The 20,353-nt window shown below is 46.0% G+C and overlaps 1 protein-coding gene across 1 annotated transcript in view; it reads left to right on the plus strand.

Annotated features, from left to right (window-relative positions):
- Positions 1 to 506: 506 nt before the first annotated feature.
- Positions 507 to 20,353, plus strand: part of Cpvl (carboxypeptidase vitellogenic like) — a 102,754-nt gene continuing 82,907 nt past the window's right edge. Inside the window, exons 1-2 of the mRNA XM_034519486.2 lie at positions 507 to 681; positions 7,581 to 7,699. Coding sequence (XP_034375377.1) covers positions 507 to 681; positions 7,581 to 7,699 — 294 coding nt within the window. The remainder of the gene's footprint in view (positions 682 to 7,580; positions 7,700 to 20,353) is intronic.

Below are 20,353 nucleotides of genomic sequence, written 5' to 3' on the forward strand. Positions count from 1 at the left end.
CATTCCCACCCACCTTGTCATCCTAGGTCATCTCCCCCTAAAACGACCCCCAGAGCCTCCACCAGTCTGCAGTGATGGAACGGTCCCTCCCACTCACACACTCAGTGACCAGTTTTAGAGCCCTGGTTGCTTCCAGACTTTTCCTGATCTACTGGTTTTACTTTTCAGGCCATAGTTTTTAAATATAATAGTTGCTTTCTCAGTGCATTGTAAATCCCTTGCAGAGCCTTCCTCTAGGTGGCCGAGGTCAGGATCAACAGGGGTTGGGTTGGCCTTACTTATCTCCTGATGACACCCATGGTATTCAACAAACTGCCTTTATACACAGTAGGAAAATTCTGTTGTGGGTTTTGTGTGTGTGTGTGTGTGTGTGTGTGTGTGTGTGTGTGTGTGTATGTGTATGTGTATGTTTGCAAATGGATTTGGTTCACGTAAAGAGGACAGGCAAAGACTGCCTCCTGACTCATGTGTGGACTGTTCCTGCTCTTACCCTAGGCCAACAAGAAATGGTTTGTGCCACGTGGAAGGTGATTGTTTCATTGATCCTGTTCATGGTCAGCCCTGGTGATGGACTGTTTCACTCCATATACCGAAGTATTCTCGTTTCCCAGTCATTCAAGGGGAATGCAGGAAAGCCTCTATTTCTTAGCCCCTACATCAAAACTGGAAAGATCAAGGAGGGTAAGTGTTGGTCAGGAAACTGCTGCTACCTTTAAAAATTCGTTTTATTTCATTTTACTGCTTTGTACTCAATGGTGTTTTAAAAAAGCTATTCTCTATCCCCCAAGATGGAAAATACATGCCAGTATTTTATTCAGTTGTTTTATTTCAAATACTGATAATATATCACCCAATGTCATATATCATCTGAGTTTGAAACTAAAATGAGGTTTAGTTGGGAAAGGAATATTTATGTGCTTAAGTGTTTCTTTCCATAAAACCAGTGAGTGTCTCTCAGTGGGACAGTGTTGACAGAGTCACTACAAATCTTGTACCTTTTACCTGTCATGAACTCATTCACACTTGTCGACCAAGTAAGTTGTGCCCAAGTTTGGAGACTGTGCCAAGTTTGGAGGCCCAAGGATCTACCAGAATTCACAGGGGTGCCAGCTGACAGACTGAGGTAGGAGGCCCAAGGACCTGTCAGAATTCACAGGGGTGCCTGCTGATAGACACGGGCTCCACACTCACAGGGAGGGCTTCCCTCCACCCACTCTGCCGTGCCTTGCACCTGGCATGTTACCACACCCACACCTCAGTTAGTAAGGTAGAGATTTAACAGCTTGCACAACTTGTAAGAATGCCAGGGAAATCTAGAGGGAAAGAAACTGAGAAAAACTCCTGTATTTGTAAATTTATTCCAAAATCTTAGTGTTTGCATAGGCATCCTCAAGAGACCACCAGGAGGTTGATAGCTGTCAGTTAATAGAAAAAAAGTCACATTTAGTCTTATTAGACTTATATGTATGGTTGCATCTGCTCTTACTGCGACTTGGTACTTGGATAAGTGACCGTGGTCACAAAGAACCTCATCTCTGGGAACTCAGTTGACCCCTGATCTACAAATAGTACACAGGATCTGGTGTTGAGGAATTGTTTGTACAAAGAAACAGAGGACTGGGCTGGCAGCCAGAAAGAGTCGAGGAAGGGTCTCAACGAGGAGACAGACAATGAGTGTTTGTTGAAGGAAGGGGTGGGTGAGGTGGGATCTGAGGAGCTGCTGGCAGGGACTGAGTGGGAGCGATGCAGAGGAGGGATGTGCCCGGGATGTGAAGCCATGCCTGGTGCAACTGGAGGGTTAGATGGGGTGGAGGATGAATGAGCCCAAACGTTACAGGAAAATAATGGGTCCAAAGATCAAAAGTGAGTCTAAATACTCTACAAGGATGTTTAAAACAAAGCACAGTTTGCTCCTTGGGAATGTCCTCGAAATCAATAGGCTGTCACCCTTTCTGTTTTATTGAAAATCAAGGGGTTTGAATCCTGCCTTCATGGCTTCTCAGTGAAATCTGCATAAGCTCTGGGATTTTACCAACTCTTTGCTGCAAGAAGGTGAAACTCTTTGGTGCCTTCATTGTGTAATCAGAATATTTTTTTTTATAAAAAAAATGATTTGTTTTCACTTTCTGCACAAAATTCACAGGAAGATGACTGCCTGGTCACATATAAAAATGCATTTGAGTCAGAAACACATCATCAACCCGACCCTGCAGTACCAGTCTGCACTTGGTTCAGCTTCCTTAATAACTTGAGACTGATGCTCACATTCATCTCATTAATAAGTAAGAGAAGGAGTTAAGGTCACAGTAGCCAAGTCGTACACAGCTTCATTGCAAGGAAGTGGAGACTCAGACATCTTACGTGATTTATCCAAAGGGGAAGTAGATCTCAGAACAACCCTAAAAAAGAACATATATTTACTCTTCCCATTGTGAAGATGTGAAAACCAAGACGCTAGGAAAATAAATATCTTGCCCAGAGCTATAAAACCAGTAAGTGGCAGATCTGGGACCGGAACCTCTTGCCTGCCAACCACACCAAGAACCACTGTGCCATGTGACCATCTCCTGACTCAAAGCTGTGGGTAAGAGACCAATAACCCAAGAAGGGTGTTTGTGCAGTTTGCATAAGGGAGGCAGCTAAGCAAAGGCATTAAGTTGGAGAAGCCATGACATGTCTGTGCCCTGCATGTGGCAGAACCAAGCGGGGAACACTGCAGAATTCCCATGAGCAATGCGTCCCCCCATTCCCCCCTTGCTGCTTGCCTGGCCTACCAGTGTTCCGCCATCATCTCTAGGAGCATTCCCCTGGCATCATGGGCACACACAGGAAGTGAGAAAAGATGGATCTTTTGTGCTTTGGTAGCAAGCCCAACGGATCTGCATCCTATGAGTGGTGGCATTGGGGACACTGACTTATATGTAACTTCCATTGCTAAAGTTGTGTTTCACATTCAGAATCACTGAGAGGGATTTGAGTGGTAGATTCAAAAGCTGGCACATCTGGGGACTCAGATGCTGCCCGACAACATAATTAAGGATAATTTTATTCATCCGCTTTACTGAAAGTTCAGGGAGCTTTGGACAGATGGTCAGCTCCCTCTTTAAATCCCTGCTGTTAATGGGATCTGTCAAAGCTGCAAGAGTAGGCGCCTTAACATCGCAACTGAATACTGTTGAGATAAACAGTAGTTCAAAGAAAGACAAGGGGAATTTTTAATTTTTTTAATACCCAATTAGCTAGCTTAATTTTATATAATTGTAATTGCATGTTTGCTTCCTCTGAGGCTAAAATAAATCCTTACGTTCTGGAATAAAATGAATGCAGAAGGCAAATTTTAGCATCTTTACCAACATCCTATTTTCACAGATTCTAAAGAATAGTTGGGTATTGGGTCCTAATTTATTGCTTGTGGACTGAAAGTATGTTGTATACACTGGGGGTGACTGGGGTGTGGATCTAATGTGTACCACAGTTGACTGGTTGAATCCTTCTCTGGCCACACTCCAATTGTCCTCACAGTGTTAATGTCACAAATCCTGGCAACAGCAGTAAACAGAGGAGGAGGATGTGAGACGATTTCAAAGAAATCTTTTTCCTTCCTTAAGTGTTTTAAAACATTTATATTGTGCGTCATAGTGACAGAAAGATTAAAAATCGCATGGGGGAGACTGTTTTTCATACTCAATTAACAGATGGGTCTGTGCTAAGAATGAAAGGCACATTCAAACATATTTAAAAATCATGTTACTTGAGAAACTCTTATCTTACCGTGATTTGGTGCATGGGAGTTTAACATGAAGTGGGGCAAAACCACTCTTCCATTAAGTAGAAAAGGGGTCTTCAAGATTTGTTAAGACAGCGACAATGTTTGTCTTCCAGAGGGGTTTGTAGGACACACTGATCCTAGTGCAGTGTCAGTGGCTGCCCATTTATTTATTTGTTCATCTGCTCATTCGTGATGATTCACTCATTAAAAAGTATTTGTGGAGTGTCTTAAGTATGTGAACCATCGTGCTATATCCCAAGGGTTCAGAGACGAAGCAAGACAAATTCCCTGCCTTCCCACAGCTCCAGCTGGAGGAGAGAAGGGACAGGACATGCTTAAGTACAAGCTACTAGAGATGCAACCTAGGCATTCCCAGGAGGGAGGGACGAGTGAGCAGTCAAATCGATCGAGAGTCAGCCTGCGGAGCCTGTGCTGAGCTGGTCTCAGAGACAGATTGATCCAATCGTCTCTTGCCGGTAGTCCATCCCCTGCAGTTCCTGTCTATTATCCACTTTCTCTTTTCCTCGTTGGGCTTTGACCTCTCTCATTCTTCTCTGTCTTCTCTCCCGAATCCCGTGCCGCCCCTGACCTCACTCTGGATTGTGCCTCACTCATGCCAGCTTTCAGCTTTAATTCTTGCTCGTTCTTTTTGGAGAACAGAAGTTTGTCTGTTTGATGTTGAGATGACGATTAGTAGATTTGCTCGAGGCATCTTCCTCAGCATTTTAATGGCTTTCCAACCCTGGAGTGTGATCTTTGGCATGAGAGTAGAAGAAGGAGAAAGGACAGTTGGAGGGGTGAGTTAGAGCAAAGGCAAGGCCCGTGTCTTAGTGTGACACTGATGGCTGTGACAAGACACCGCGACCATGGAAACTCTTGTAAGAGCAAGCATTTAATTGGGGACTGTTTACAGTGTCAGAGGCTCTTAGATTGTTATTATCATGGGTGGAGCATGAAGGCATGTGGGTCAGGCAGGTACGGTGCTAGAGAAGTAGTTGAGAGTTACAGCCTGATTTCGGGGGAAGGGCGGGGAGAGAGAGGAGAGAGAGAGAGAGAGAGAGAGAGAGAGAGAGAGAGAGAGAGAGAGAGAGAGAGAGGCTGAAACCTTAAAGTCCACCCCAGTGACACTCTTCCTCCAACAAGGCCACACCTCCCAATCCTTCTCAAATAGGGCCACTCCCCAGAGCCTAAGCATTCAAATACATGAGCCTATGGGGGGGGGCATTCTTTTTCAAAACATCATATTTTTTCTCTGTTTCTTTTCTCTTACAGCCCTTTCCCTTTTCTCCTTTGTCACTTTTGGGTTGGAGATGTTAGTCCATTTTCTGTCGCTGTAACTGATTCACACAGACCAAGCAGTTTATAAACAATGAAGGTTTGTTTAGCTTGCAGTTCCACAGGCTGAAGAGTCCAAGATCAGAAGCTGGATCTGGTGAGATCATCCTGGATACGGGCACTTCATAGAGCCCTGAACCAGCCCAGGCCGTCATAGTGAGACAGAAGGTGCTACCTTATGGTTCTTCTCTTCTGATATAGCCACAGCCCTATTGGATCAGGGCCCCGCCCTGATGTTTGCATTAACACTCATCACCCACCAAAGCCTGGCTCTCAAATACTAAATTCAAATTTGATACCTCAAAATGAGGGCTCAATTTCCAACGTGAGTTTTGGTGGGGACACAAGAGAGACAAACGCCCCTGGCGAGTGAGTGGACAGAACTGTGGGGCTGTAGTCAAGCAATTCTGCCTGGGACAAGTTGGGAGAGCCCAAACTGGGCAAAGCTTCCAGACATCTACGCTTCCTTCAGGGGTAACTTTCCACAGGCTAACGAGACCCACTTCCTGTAGACTCCTGAAATCTTGTTTAATGTTAGGTCTCCTCCCAGGCACATTCGAATTGTTGTCCTTCACAGAAAGTGTGTAGTAAGATAATCAGTGTCTGCATTTTGTACAGAAAGAAAGTCTTGGATAAAAAGTGACCTCATGAGGGATTATAAACCAGATCTCTTTGACCAGAAATCCCACTTTGTAGCAGGCTGAACCCCCAGATCACTTCCCATTGAGACCCGTTTTTTTTTGTGCCACCAATGTCTCCTCCCCCAGGTGCTGCATCATCTCAATCACCACAGGAAATTTACAGACAACAGTAGCTATGCTTCGTGCAAGCCAGCATCTTTCCCCCCTGTGTGTATATACTCGTATGTATGAGTGTGCCTTAGTGTGAAGGCCAGAGGACAGTGTTGGGTGTCATCTTCAGTGATATTATCTACTTCTTTTGCGACAAGGTATCTCACCAGCCTGAAACACACTGATTTGGCTAGACTGGCAAGCCAGGAAGCCCCTGGGGTCCTCCTACTTCTGCTTCTTCAATATTGGGATTGTAAGCACCCATCACATAAACCAACTCTTTATGTGGGACCTAGGGATCCAAGCCAGGTCCTCATGCTTGCCAGGCAGACACTTAACTGATTGAGCGATCTCTCCTGAGCCCCTAAGCTGGCTTCTCTTGACAGGCTTGTACATGATGACTCCTGCAGACCCATAAGGGATGTGTCTGTCTTAGTTGAGAAACCACAGCACAGGGGAGGCTGGCTGCCGCCGCCAAGGGTCGCAAAGTTGGTTAGGCAGTTGTGCTGGGGGAAGAGGTCAGAAGTGTACCTCCTTGGAAAGGTGTGCCTGTTTCTAAAACAAAACTTACAGCCTCAAAGCTGTGGTATATGGGGAGAAAGGCCATGGATTGAACATTACTTTCTGTGAGTTTGAATATTCTTACTATGGTCCATTTCTTCTTTTTGGTCAGTGATGTTGCTGGTTACCAGGTGCAACAGAGATGCTCACCACAGTATCACTATTTGATGGCATGTTGATCTCTCAGTCTCCAATTTAATGTGTCTCAGACTGATTCTGGAGTGATTCTTTCCTCAAGGACGCTTCTCTTCCTCCCAGATCTCCCTTCTGCTCCCTCCCACGTGCTCCAACACCCACTCTCGGTTCCCTTTCTGCCCTGTTCCTTGTTGCTACTTCTCTTCTACTTCTTGTCCCCTATACCTAGGACTCAGTGCATCCTCCAATAGCAGGCAGGAAGGAACAGCCTTGCAGCCTGGCTGCCACTACTGGGCCGGGAGATGTGCCCCAGTTCCTCTTCAATGCTGGGAATCTTGGGCAAATTACCTAACCTTTCTTTGTTTTCCTGGTGTCATGGCCTCGCAAGTCTTAGCTTCCATCAGCATCATCTCCTCTAAGGCCTTCACAGCTGGCTGAGCACACCCTCTGTCTCCTTTCCCGTCTCTTTGTTGAAATAAGAAATCCAGGGTCTCTGTCTTCCACAATGTCCCTGTTCTACTCGGCACCCTCCGTAACCATGAGGTCACTTGGGCTTGATGCCTGCTCTAGCTGCTTGGAACCCCTCAGTCCTGATTCTTAAGAGACCAATAGACTTTGTGCCCCTACAAAAAGGTGGGGCCCATAGGCTGTCCCAAGACTCCCAGCTGCTTTGTCTGTTTCTCTGTATCTTGTGGGTGCATCTGCCATTCAGTGGGCGAAGTGGAAACACCCGAGGTACTAACATGACATCAACAACAAAAATACAAAGACTTGGATCCTGACCCCTTTCACCTTCCAGTGACCTTGGCCTCACTGTGAATGGGGAGTCTGGGAGCAGCTGGAGGAGGCTATGTTCTGAGAACCCCTCATGCGGACCTCCTCTTAGCTTCTCATCTTGGCCTGGTGGCTGGCAAAGGCCTCCCCCAGCCTGGGCAGGCACATAGAACACATTCTCTAATCCTTCCCTATATTTTCTTTCTCCTCACCAGGGCAAAGGAAGAGTATGGTCAGTCCTTTCCCTGGGATGTATGACAAGAGTTATGCCGGCTACATCACGGTGAACCAGACTTACAACAGCAACCTCTTCTTCTGGTTCTTTCCGGCTCGGGTATGTGAACAAGGCCTGTAGTGGAGAGCTAGGGGGCAGCTCACTCCAGATGGAGTGGAAATACTAGCTTGTAGACTCCTGGGTTTTGTTATTATTTGTTTTCTGTATGTCCTGTGCATGCACACATGCATGGGTACACGCGTGTGTCTGTGTGCACTCACCCTTCACTCTATTCTTTGAGACAGGGTCTCTCGCTGAACCCACTCTACAGGCTGGCCACTAGCCCCAGGGATCTGTTTGCCTCTGCCCCTGAAACGCTGGGGCTACAAACCCATCTTTTTATGTGGGGCCTGAGGATCCAAACTTGGGTCCTCATGACCTCGGGTCAAGCACATTTCTCACTGATCCATACCCCAGCCCTGTTTGCTTTCCTTTTTTTTTTTTTTTTTTTTTTTTTTTTTTTTTTTTTTTTTATTAGCATACCATAGGTTAAACAATAGGTTAAAATTGACACAGTAACAGATTTCGTTATGGAATTTCTATACACAATTTGTTTTTGCTGATTCTCCTCTCCATTTCTTCCCCAGCTTCCTCCCCTCTGACCTCTGTCGTGCACCCCTCGACCTGCAGTAGTCCGTTTATTGCCCTTAGACCGTACGCTCGATCTATGGCCCTCCATCACTTTCCTCAAAACTTCTATTTCCTGAAAGGCTTAAGAATCCTCGAAGAAAACTTTAATATTTTTTCTAAAAGTAAACAAATATTTGTGGAGGAGGTGTGGAGAATCTGACTTAGCCCCACCCCCTCCTTATAGAGACCCCTCCCTTTATATATAGTAACACAGCAACTTTCTTTTCGTTACAATCCTCCTTTTATCTTTTTTCCCTCCCCTTCCCTTCTCCCTCTCACACCGCCTCCCCCCACCTCCCAGCTCTAGCCCAAAGCACACTGTTGCTGTCTTCAGACACCCCATAAGAGGGCATCAGATCTCCTTACAGATGGTTGTGAGCCACTATGTGGTTGCTGGGATTTGAACTCATGACCTCCTGAAGTCAGTGCTCTTAACCACTCAGTTATCTCACCAGCCCTTCCTTTTTTATCTTTTAATAGTTGTTTTGTTCAAATAATACTTGGGACAGGGCCAGCATTGGAGAGAGTCCGAGGAAGGTAAGGAGTGAGGAGCTGCTGGAAATAACAGGCCACAGTTTAGTCTGTAGGCTCATGTGTGGCCTTTCTGAGGTCACTCCATTTCCATCCTGGAGACAAGAGAATAGGGACTTTCCAAACCCACCAGTGAGGTTTAGCGCATTCCCAGGTTACACAGTTCTTTGTGAACAAGACACATTTAGGTTGAAGGTACTTTTGGGTGGGGGTCTGGGGGGCAGATGCTGAGGTAAAGAAACACATTAAAGCCCACCACAGAGCCACTTTCGATTTTCATCTACCAAATTGGATTTGCTTCAAAGCTAGAGAAAGCAAAACAAGGCCTATCTCTGTGGAGGCTGGTATTCCTATTTGCATATGATTTGCATACAACAGTGTTGCATATTTAATAACCTGGTAAATTGCTTCAGTCAGTGTCACTGCTTTTTTACTGGTACTGTCCTGCTGTGTTCTCTTGACTTATTTCTCTCTCCTAACCACATGGCTTCTGATGTAGTTCACCTCATAGCAGTCTGTCCTTTGGAGAATGGAAGTGGGCAGGTGAGAACTGGAGAACTTCAGGTGTTTATAGCTGGGCTGCACTGTCGCTGGTAGGCTTTCTTGGACTCTGGAGGGGGTTCTTATTTCTTTCTTCATGTGACTGCAAGGTAAGTGAGGAGCCCAGAGTTTAGAGAGAGGCTTGTGTTGAGAATGAGGGACAGATGGGGAGAAGCGGTTATGTCCAAGGTCATCACTCGGGAATGATCACAGTCTTTTTCCGGAGATGCCTGCCACTGATAGAATCCAGCTGGCAGGGGGACTGAGGTGTGCTCCCCTGAGCCTCCCAGCAGAGTCCAGCAGGATGAAAGACGATAATGGGTCTCCAGCAGCAAACAGCCCAGATGTCTCAAGGCCACTTGACCTACATGAGACCCAAAACTATGACATCATTTCACTACACAGAGGCTCTCCTTGTGTTTCTGTGCTGTATTTGTTTCAGATGTCAGCTTTATACTTACACTCTTATCAGATTTAAAGGCCTTAGTGCGTTCCTAGCAAGACTCTGTCTTGCTTCTTGCTGTCTCCATACTGTGTGTTTCTCCTCTCCACACCTTGTCCTCTCATTTCTTTATTTGCTCTTCAAACCCCAAGTTTCTCTGAGGTTTTCATACCTGACTTAGGACACACATATATATTTATTAAAGTTTTGTTTTGAAATGGGGTCTTGCTATATAGTCTAGGCTAACTGTGAATTAATGGTAATTTTCCTGCCTCAATCTCCCCAGTATACCACGCCTGGCAATTTAGCAAATTTTAATCTAAACACACAAGTCATACACCCTTATTGGCTACCCTGTGATGTTTTGATACATCTGTATACTGTGTGATGTTCAAGTGCATGTGTGAGTGTTTATCTCTTACAAGGATTTAGTTCTTTGCAGTGAAAATGGCCAAAATATTTTCTTCTATCTTTTTTTGGAACGTACAGTGCATCATTGTTATCTCCAGACACGATGCTGCATGGATACCTGAAATTTCTTCCCTATTGTACTGTGGTACCCATGGAGCTAAATTTGGGGACTAAACCTTGTCCTAGTCTCCCTTCCCCCTTCCTCTGTTCAAGATACTGTTCTGTCCCACAGTGGTCCCATCTTCATCAGAAAGAAGTTCTCATAGTTGACACACCCAGGTGGGAGGGGTGTGCGGGGTGTGGGTGAACATGGGGGTCAGCTTTCCAAATCCTGCTTGGCATTTCATGAAGGTCTCTGGGGGACCCAGTCTTCCTCTCACCCTCCCTTGCTCTGTAACTCCCACCTCCATCCTAGCGGATGAATGAAGCCTCATTCTCTTCTTTCTCTTCTATTTTATCCAACCTGGCTTTGTACCAAGAAGTTCTTCATCAGTCTGAATGTTGCATCTTTAGCAATTATTTAGATTTGGGAAAACAGCAATTAGTAATGAGAGAAGATTAGACCCAAACAATAGGAAGGAGGTTTTCTTTCCTTCTGTTTCTACCTGGTGGGCCTGGTCTAGTTCGCCTTTGTCTGCTGGACTGCAAAGGGGACAGTTTCCTCAGCTCCATGGATTTGAGGTTATTCTGTTGGTTTGTTAGGTTTTTCCCCCCTTAATTAACAGAGAACCTAGCTGGTCACCCACTGACTGAGCGATGGTCCTCTGGTCAAATTCTATAGCCATAAATACATCCTAAGATGGTTCCGGAAGTCCTGCCCATGTGCGGTCTCAGATCAAAGGTCTTAGCGTTCCGCAGGAAGTGCATGCAAGCTGAGAAGGCAGAGTCCACGAAAAGGCCCACAGTGTGGGCAGGTGTAGCAGGGAAAGTCTGGGCAACATCTCACGGATGCTCACAGGCACAGCCAGGTGTCCGAAGCTAAGGCTTCCAGCTAGGAAATAGAAAAACATGGTAGAGCAGATACAGCACCCAAGGAGAAGCAGCTGTCAACCATGAGGGATGTCCCTTTCATTTGGCAGAAATATGAGTTCCTTGCCTGTCCTAGGGAAGCAGCTGACATTGTCATCAGGGGAAAAATGACACCCTTTTAAAAATGAGGGTAGCGAAAATAGCGATGCAGGAAGGATGTGGCACTCAGAGCACCCTCTGAGTCATCTTCTGGATGCTGTTTCTCAAATTAGTTTTGTTTTCCTGTTATTTCTGCGACATTCCCCTGTTATTGTCTACAAATCAGTGCATAATGAATTCCAGAAGTCAGGATCAGAAATACTGTAGGGGAAACAGCATGCTTTCTGCCTGGGCTGGGGGCTGGGCAGCACGCTGCACCCAATAGAAGACACACCTCCAGTGGCTGCTGCTAGGGGAACAGTGAGCTGTGTGCCAGAGCCCCTTGGTCCTTTGCCCGATTCAGAATTTAAGGCTCGGTTTTTGAGCTGAACATCTCTGCTTTTGACCACCATGTATCACATCCCTAGAAAAGTAATCTCAGAAGGTCCTGGGATACAGAGGTTGGAGTAGGGCCTCTTGAATTAGTCAAGCTTGTGGGCATATGATGGGCCCAGCTAGTACTTACCCACGTTTCCTAACAGCGTCAGATATCTGCTGTGTCAGTTCACAGTGAGACTCAGAACTCTGCCTGACCTGGGTCTCAAGACAAAAGAGGTTATGGAGCCAGCCAATTGGAGGAATGCCCAACTCACAATAAACACCGCTTTTATTGCTATGTCCCTGTGACTATCATTGCCATTATCTCTTTGGTGAGACCAGTTGCCACCAATACTGACCCAAATAAATCATGGTTTGTGGGCTTTAAAGAAAATAGAGGGAAATTGCAAATCAGAAGGCCCCAATCACCAAGCAAGAATGTGGATTAATTGCTACTGGATAAGGAAATTACTAAGTGAAACTGAGATTTGCCACGCTTCAGAAGATAAAGAGGCATCTGGAGCTGTCTTCATTGGAAAGAGATAGCCAGATTTTGACCTTATCTTGTAAGAACACCGGTAATTTGAAGTGTTCAGAGTTATCCCAGCCTCTTTCCTGAGGTCTACCCCATTGCTCTTCCGGGAGAGACAAGGCATGATTCCTGGTGTGTGTGTGTGTGTGTGTGTGTGTGTGTGTGTGTGTGTGTGTGTATTTATTTGTTGGGGATGGTGGGGCGTTCTTATAGAGGGGCTGGGAGACTGTGTGGTCTGTGAGGGCAACCTGGGGGCAGCCTATGAAGAGAAGCTCACTCAGGACCCTGCAGGTTGGACCCTCCAAACGCAGATAGGAAGGTGACAGGATTATGCTGTCAAGAACTCTGCGCTCATCCATTAGAGAATGGTAAAGGGCTGCTCTGATACCCTTGGTCTAGACAGCTGTCTTCTGAGTTAGTGGAGGCAGATGCTCTAAACCGTCCTGAGAACCCACTGGACAGCTTGTCTTGGGAGTGAAGGTGGAACCAGAGCTCCCCACTCACCCATCTGTCATCTGTAGCCAGGTATGCTCCCTCCTCAGGGTGTCAGAACTTCCTTAGTAGCCAAGTATGTGTGGAAGAGAAGGAAGGATCCAGACTCTGTGTTGCTCATTAGAAGCCGCTGAGAGCTTCAGAAGAACGATACTTGCTCCTTCTCAGGTCCCCTACTCATCCAGGTTCGAGAGACAAAGCAGTGTTTCTATGAGCTCCGTCTATCCTCGTAAAGCTTGTCAGTGGTTTTGAACTTAGGGAAAATCCTGGAGGTCAGGCTCCAGGGACTCTGTCCTGGGTCTGCAATTCCTAGTTGTTTAACTTGGAATGGGGCATTTATTCTCCCTGGGGCTTGGGCTTCATTAAAGTAAGGACTGACTGTCAACTTAGTTGATGTCTAGGGCTGTATCTTAGTTCTACAAGAGACCCTCAACCAAAGCTTCCCTGCCAGACATCACCCCATCTCTGATCCACAGACAGCATGAAGCATGCTATGTTAGCTTAAAAATTATTGAAGTTCAGATGGCTAAGGCCTTGTTGCTTTGGGGTAAGCTATGGTATTTTGTGACAGTTGGCATCTACTCGCTAAACCATGGGATGGAAATCTAGGCAGCGGTGATTGCTGCATAGGTTGGCACAGAAGTGTGCATCCTCACTCGTTTTGCATCTCTGGTCCAATTTACCATGAGCCACAATAACAGCTTTAAACATCTTTGCTATTGGGTGACTACGTCAATAGAGGGCGCTGGAGGGACACCCAGCTGCAGTCAGCTTAAGGCATGGAAACCCAGGGAACTTAGACACCAAAGGGTTGCAAGGAGGTCTGGAGTTCAGCTTTAGGGGGCCCACACTCCTTATGGGACTGACCCTCAATATAGGCACGATGCTCTCAATATAGGACACTCTAGGCCAGTGTCCTCTGGAGAAATCTCCATTGTGTCTGTACTTTTTATACTGTCTTCCCTGATTGCTGGAAGGCACAGGAAACTTACGGGCATGCTGATCTTGGGTCTGCTCTCTGGCCTTCTTGGTCCAATTCTCCTTGATGCTGTCTGTGTCCCCTGTGGCTGTAGCAGACATGCATTTTGGAGCAGGCTTACAAGCCAGTTTTTCTGGCTCAACAAAGTAACCTGTTAATCACACAGGAAAATGACTATGTGGTTCTTGTCTTATGCTTGGGGCCCTGAGTGATATCACCTCTCATTCTCTCTCTCAGAAACAGGCTGCCACAAGGAACCAAGAATGTTCTGGAAAGACCTCAGGAGCTGGCTCAGCCAGCATGCCACTGGCCCTCATTCTTGGCATATCAGTATGCGTTCCTTCTTCAGGCACTTGGCCAACTCGGCCAAACCACAGTTTTCAGGCTTCCTTGGCTTAAGTTATGGAACCAACAGGGATTCAGAAATGTGTGCTTAACGGTATAGTGTGATTGGCCAAGTTCCTATCAGGTGATCTTCCTTGATCCAATCAGCAAGGATCCTGAGATATAAACATGGCCAATGGGCCTTTTCTAGGATAAATGTAGGGACTGGTTCTGTGAAAGACACGTGGTCAACAGATTTCTTAAACGATATCTACTGCAGGTGGCTACACAGCCACCGGCAATGCCAAGGCATTGGAGGTCATGGGTCAGTGTCTTCATATTTCCTTCTTGGTGTTCTTGAGGCACCAAGGACTTAAAATAACAAAGCCATATGAAAAAAAAATCAAAGTGGCCAAAAATTCTGTTATAGAACACTTTATTAAGTGTATTTGGACTCTGCAGAAAACTTTTTGTGCCCAATTGTCTGTTGGGAAAATGAAAATTCTACACAAAGGCAGAAGTTATTAACTTTCCCAGTCATCTTTAATCTTAGCTAGACTCTGAAATGAGAACAGACCCCCCCATTCATGGCCCCTCTCATTCCTTCTAAGCTACAGCTTTCTTGCCTGGGGCTCTAAGAAGTCTTCCCTACCTCCTGGGATGTTTAGGGAAGAGCCAGCTGAGGAGTCTATGGGCTTGGAGTTGCTTCTTGATGAGGAGATAAGTCAACACTTGGTTAGAACTCAGAGGAGCTTGGGGATGATCTAAGAAGACGAGAAAAAACTGAAAAAGTTAATTTTCCCTATGAATGATCACAGGAAAGGATGGTTTAGTGGCATCAACAGGAAGCATGATGAGCAAACTTCCCTGGGAGCACACGGCTGTCTCAAGCAAGCTGCTCCCATGTGTTGGGACTATGTGTGTAGAATTAAAATGGCTCTGCAAAGCTATTTAATGATTCTGGTTACAAAACTAATTGCTTCAAATAAAAATCATTTTTCCTTGATTAACTTGGTGTGGCAGATCATGGGACAGAGATCTGTGGGGCAGAGTGGGGGTTCATTCAAATCTACTTGGGGGAATGTAAAGACATTTACTTTGGGTACTAATGACTTCAGTTAAGAGAGAACATGCTATTTAAGCAAGCAGGCCTCCAGTCTTTGCATTTAGAAGTACAGAGAAGGTCTCATTGGTTTACCAAGGCACACTTTCCTTTTTAAGCCTGGTTTGAAGTCTGGGAGCAGCTGGCTGTTGTATCCTCTTATCTAGAGTGGTGTTTCTTAGTGGAATGGAAGAAAGGGTTGGCTAGAAACATGTATGCAGATTGGGTATTGGCCAAAATACTGCCCTCACACATGGTAAGCTGTTTAAATTCCCTAGAGCCACCTCAATGGAATTGTCTATGTAAAATAAAACCACTAGTTAGATTGTTTTGTTTTATTGTATTCTTTTTTCATTTATTTATGTATTTATTTATTCACTATACATCTGGATTGCTGCCCTCCCTCCCGGTCCCCTCCCCCCATGTAGTCCTTCCTCCATCTCCCATTCTCTTCTCTTCTGAGAGTGAAGGCCCCTCTCTCTGGAGATCCCACATCCTGGCACATCAAGTTTCTGCAGGCTGAATCCTCTCCCACTAAAGCCAGACAAGGCAGCTCAGCTAGAAGAATATTTCCCACAGACAGGCAACAGCTTTTGGGATAGTTCCCTCTCCAGTTGTTTAGGACTCACATAAAGACTGGCCTTGTGCAAAGTCATATGTGCAAGGGACCTAGGTCCAGCCCATGTATGTTATTTGACTGGTGGTTCAGTCTCTGAGAGCCCTCAAGGGTCCAGGTTAGTTGACTCTGTTGGTCTTCCTGTGGAGTTCCTATTTCCTTCGGGCCCTTAATCATTACTTAGATTTTTGTTGGCTTGACACAAAATAATCGCCTTGGAAGAGGGAATGTCAATTGAAGAGTTACATCTATCAGACTGTGGGGTATTTTCTTGATTAATGATTTATGTGGGCGGGTGCTACCCCTAGGCAGGTGATCTTCACAGGGATAAGAAAGCCGAGCAAGCCAATAAACAGCATTCATTCCTCATGGTCATTGATTTAGTTCCTTCCTTGAGTTTTTGCCCCGATTTCCTTTAATGACGGATTATAACATGTAAGATGAAATAAGTGCTCCCACCCCAGTTGCTTTTGGTCATGGTGTTTATAACAGCAACAGAAAACAAGCTAGAACAACCATGTCGATCGAAAGAACTAAGACGAGTGTCTTTAGTCCCTGCTCCCAACCTACTGACTCTCCATGTCAGGAACGTGTGTAACATGCAAATAGAAATTATGTCTACTGTGTCTTGGTATCTGTCTCTTGCTGTAAGACTGGGGTCTGGTCTGGCTGGAGATACGATAGAAAAGTCTAGGGGCATAGCTGATGCTTGGAAAGTGATGACCCACATCAGGACCAGTTTAGATTTCAGGAATTTTGCTTCCTCCAAGTGACATTCCATGAAGGCACAGGATCATTTCCTTTGCCCATCGGTAAGCAGTAGTGGAGTGTACTAGTGTAGACAGTCTAACGGACAGAACAGAAAAAGTGCCTCGTTGGGATTTGGCTGTTCATCATGCAAGAGAGTGAGGAAAGAGTAGCCACGTTTGTGACTGGCCACCAGGGGTCGCCAGAGGAATTGAGAGGGCGGTGGATAACCGGCCTGGTTCTTTCTCTTTCCCCTTTCTTTCCCTCCCTTCAGCCCTCTGTTTCTTCCTCCCCTCCCTCCTGAGTCTTGACCCTGTTTCTCTGTGTAGCCCAGGCTGTCACACTTCTGTTTTCCCTTCCCTAGAGGTGGGGATTGCGGGCGAGTCTTAACACCCCGCTGCTGCCATGGTTGCGGTCTGTGCACCAGTACAGGGCTCAGCCTCTTGGTCTCCATCCACTTCTTCCTGCTTTTAGTAACTCTCGAAATGGTTCTATTCAGGCCCCCGACTCATTCATCACGGATTTCTTTTCTTCATCATCAACCAGGTAACTCTTTACCAGAGGGATTATCCATCTAAGCCATCCATCCCAAGACATTTGAATAACCACCTCAAAAGCCCCGCCTTTGAGTCCTCAGTCACGTGTTCCTCTGCCCACCTGTCCATATATGTAGTTACCTTAGCGTTCTTCCCAACTGGAACTGACGCTTTAAAAAGATAATACCAGACACTGCCGGAATGAAGCCTTATGACTGTACCTGCTGCTCATACGTATAACAACCTGTGTTTCCAAGCATGGAGACACAGAGAAATTAAGGCATGCACTCAAGGACAGGCAGATATAAAAATAGTTAGATGGAACTCCAGTCCTGCAGTATGGCTTTCATACCCACACACTCTTTACAGAGTGCAGTTTTTCCTGGCTGTGAGAAGGACTAACCCACAGCTTGAGAGATCAGAGGACAGTGTGTGCTATTAGATGAATTTACACACTATGCTGGATTCATGCAGTAAGATGGTGATATAACTCACTGCTAAGGAGAGACGCCCGCAACCTGTTGTCCAATGACCACAGAAACAGCTCGATCTTATGACTGAACTGTATCTACAGCGTATGTAATGTCACCAGTAGAGCATGCACATGGCACGTTCATAGAGAAGAGTCCTCAGACATCTCCATGATCAAGTTTAGTGAGTAAGACTTGATATGGTGTAGGGGGTGGATTTTTGAAAATGATCTTTAAAAATCTTTAATTCACAATATATACTCTAGAGCTGAGAGATGGTGGATCTGAACAAACCCACTATCAACCCTGAGAAACTGACAGCTGTCTGAGCTACATGGCAGGAGAGAACCAACTCCCCAAACTTGTTTATTGACGCTCACAGGTGTGCTGTGCAAATAAGTAAATAAATAAATAAATAATAAATGTGATAAGATTTCAAAAGAAGTACTCTGTTTGAAATTTAAAATGTATTGAGGAAAATTAAAGCTTTGAGATGGGAGAATTAAATGACTTGAGTCACAGCTATAGTAAGATGAATATTTTCAAAGGTCTGAATTCCATCCTGCCTACAACTAATTAGCAGAAGTTTCTTATTTCAATGGCCCCCACGTTTGCAGCGAGGTTTTGTTCGGGTTGCTCTCATGGATTTCTCTCCTTTCCTGGGAGAAGGGCCTCACCTCACAAGCGAGAGCCGGCTATGTCAGGAGGATTATCTGTGAGGATTATTCTGTGAGCCATAGCGAGTATTGTCTATCATGGTTATGATGTCATGATTCATCCCGCCAGCGTGACGTGCTATGGTTGACTCTTGGGTGCATAGCATTAAAGAGCGCCTTCACATCCCAGCACCTGATTTAGGCATGGCGTCAGCGCAGAGGCTGCTTGGCTCATTGAAGTAGAAAGACACATGGTAGGGCTTTCTTTAAAAACAGGAGCTTCAAGGGCTGCTGAGCACCAAGGAGGCAGGTCAGCTGAGGCTGGAAGCCTGCTAGCTCTTGGTATCCCAGCATTCCAAGAATGCAGGGTGCCGTGCTTCACGGCCTCATGAGAACCCTGTTTGGCACATTGCTGTTTGACTTGTCCTCTAGTGTGGCCTCTCAGGACCAGGCTTTTTTTTTTTTTTTTTTTTTTTTTTTAGTGTCTTGAGGTAACCTTAACCCTGCCAGGTCACAGGAAGGAGGGAAAGAGGAGAGTATGGAAATTAGTTGCCTAGGCAACTGAAAAAAGCAGACTTCCTATCATCTAGCGGGCCTCCAGCCATTTTTGCTTATAAGAAACTTCTGGAAAAAGCAGAGAGTGCCACCCTACTCCACAGGGAGGTCGAGGAGTGGGAGAGGCGGATTACAATTGCTGCGGCTTCAGCCAAGGCAAAGCCATTTAAAAAGAGATTTCCACATTGTTTTAATCTATGACCAAGCCTGAGGACCCCTGGTCCACTGCTGTGTATGAACCTAGGGAGGCTCTGAGGGTTGGGCATCCAGAAGTCAGTACCCCAGCACCTCATACTTCTAAGAGGATGACTTCCTTCCCATTCTCCTGGTTTTCCTACCCCTTGCTGTGTGGAGTTTGCTTTCAGGACTGGGTGAATACTGGGGTGGGGTGGGGATCCTGGTGAGTGACAGAGGTTCTAGGGAGAGATTTACTCATGTGGATAGGCAAAGCACACAGTGGCTCCAGGAAGGGTGGGACAAAGTGGACAGCATCTCTCCATACAGATTTCCATCCTAGCACCCAGTAAGGTTAGTACTGATTCCATGGGGTGGACGTGGGGTGTGGGGATGGTGGAAGCTCAGACTGAAGGAAATAGAAGGCCCAGGCCACCACAGCTACTTTGTAGTGAAGTAGAGCCAGAGCCTCCTGGTTCTAGGCCTCCCTCACAGCAGCTCTGAAACACTGCTCTCAGGTTGGGGTTTTCTGCTTTGACTTGACAGGGAAGCCCCACCCCTTACCCCCACACATACTGGATCTGTTTGTGGCATGTCAACATTTGTGGCAGGACAATAAAGGAATGAAAAATAGACCAGGGATGACGGGATCAAAGGATAAAAACAAACAAACAAACAAACAAACAAAGCCACGAAACAGAACACTCTCCTAGTCTTCAATTTGTAGATGCACCCCCCCCCCGTCCAAGTTCTTAATGTTCACCCTTCATGTGGGTAGCTGCCATTTGCAGAACACAGCCACTCATCAGATTTTATGGAAAGTGCTCCCTCCTCACCTCCAATACACACTGTAAACAATGGTGCCAATGCCTGCTTTACAGGTATGGAAAGGAAAAAGTCCACATTGCTTTGGCATCTTACCCAGAGTCACCCAGTTGGAGACGAGCAAAGCCCGGGCTTGCACCTGGAGAGTTTGGTGCAGGTGTTGGTCACTCACCCGTGAGACTGAGCTGACAACTGAGTGGCTACAGGCCCATGGACAGAAAGCCCAGCCTCACTGTAGGCTTCAGCACTTATTGTAGCCAGTTATGCTTATTGTATCGGAATTCTCCAGGGCATTTGCTATGTCATTTAATGTCTTGACATTTGGGAATGGGTCTGGAGCTAGCCCCTCATGGCAAGGCTAGTCTACAGACCACAGCTATTCCTAAGGACACTTTCAAAAAAGGTCCAGAACAAGTGAGGGAACCTATGTCAGACCTTAGATGACAGGAAAGTCATGTCCCTATGAATCTTCCTCCAGATTCTTGATGACAGCTCCCAGCGACATTCTCGTAAGTTAGTCTAGCCTTTCATTACAGCTTCCTCATAATGTCCTGACAGGAGGAGTGCAGCAAACCTGGACTTTGGTGATGTCTGTGATTTGTGTGAGTCACTGGAGCAACTAGGAAACGGCAGGGGTTATTTGGTCCTTGGAGGATAGACCATGCAG

Source organism: Arvicanthis niloticus, chromosome 15 (assembly GCF_011762505.2).
Source record: "Arvicanthis niloticus isolate mArvNil1 chromosome 15, mArvNil1.pat.X, whole genome shotgun sequence".
Classification (NCBI taxonomy): Eukaryota; Metazoa; Chordata; class Mammalia; order Rodentia; family Muridae; genus Arvicanthis; species Arvicanthis niloticus.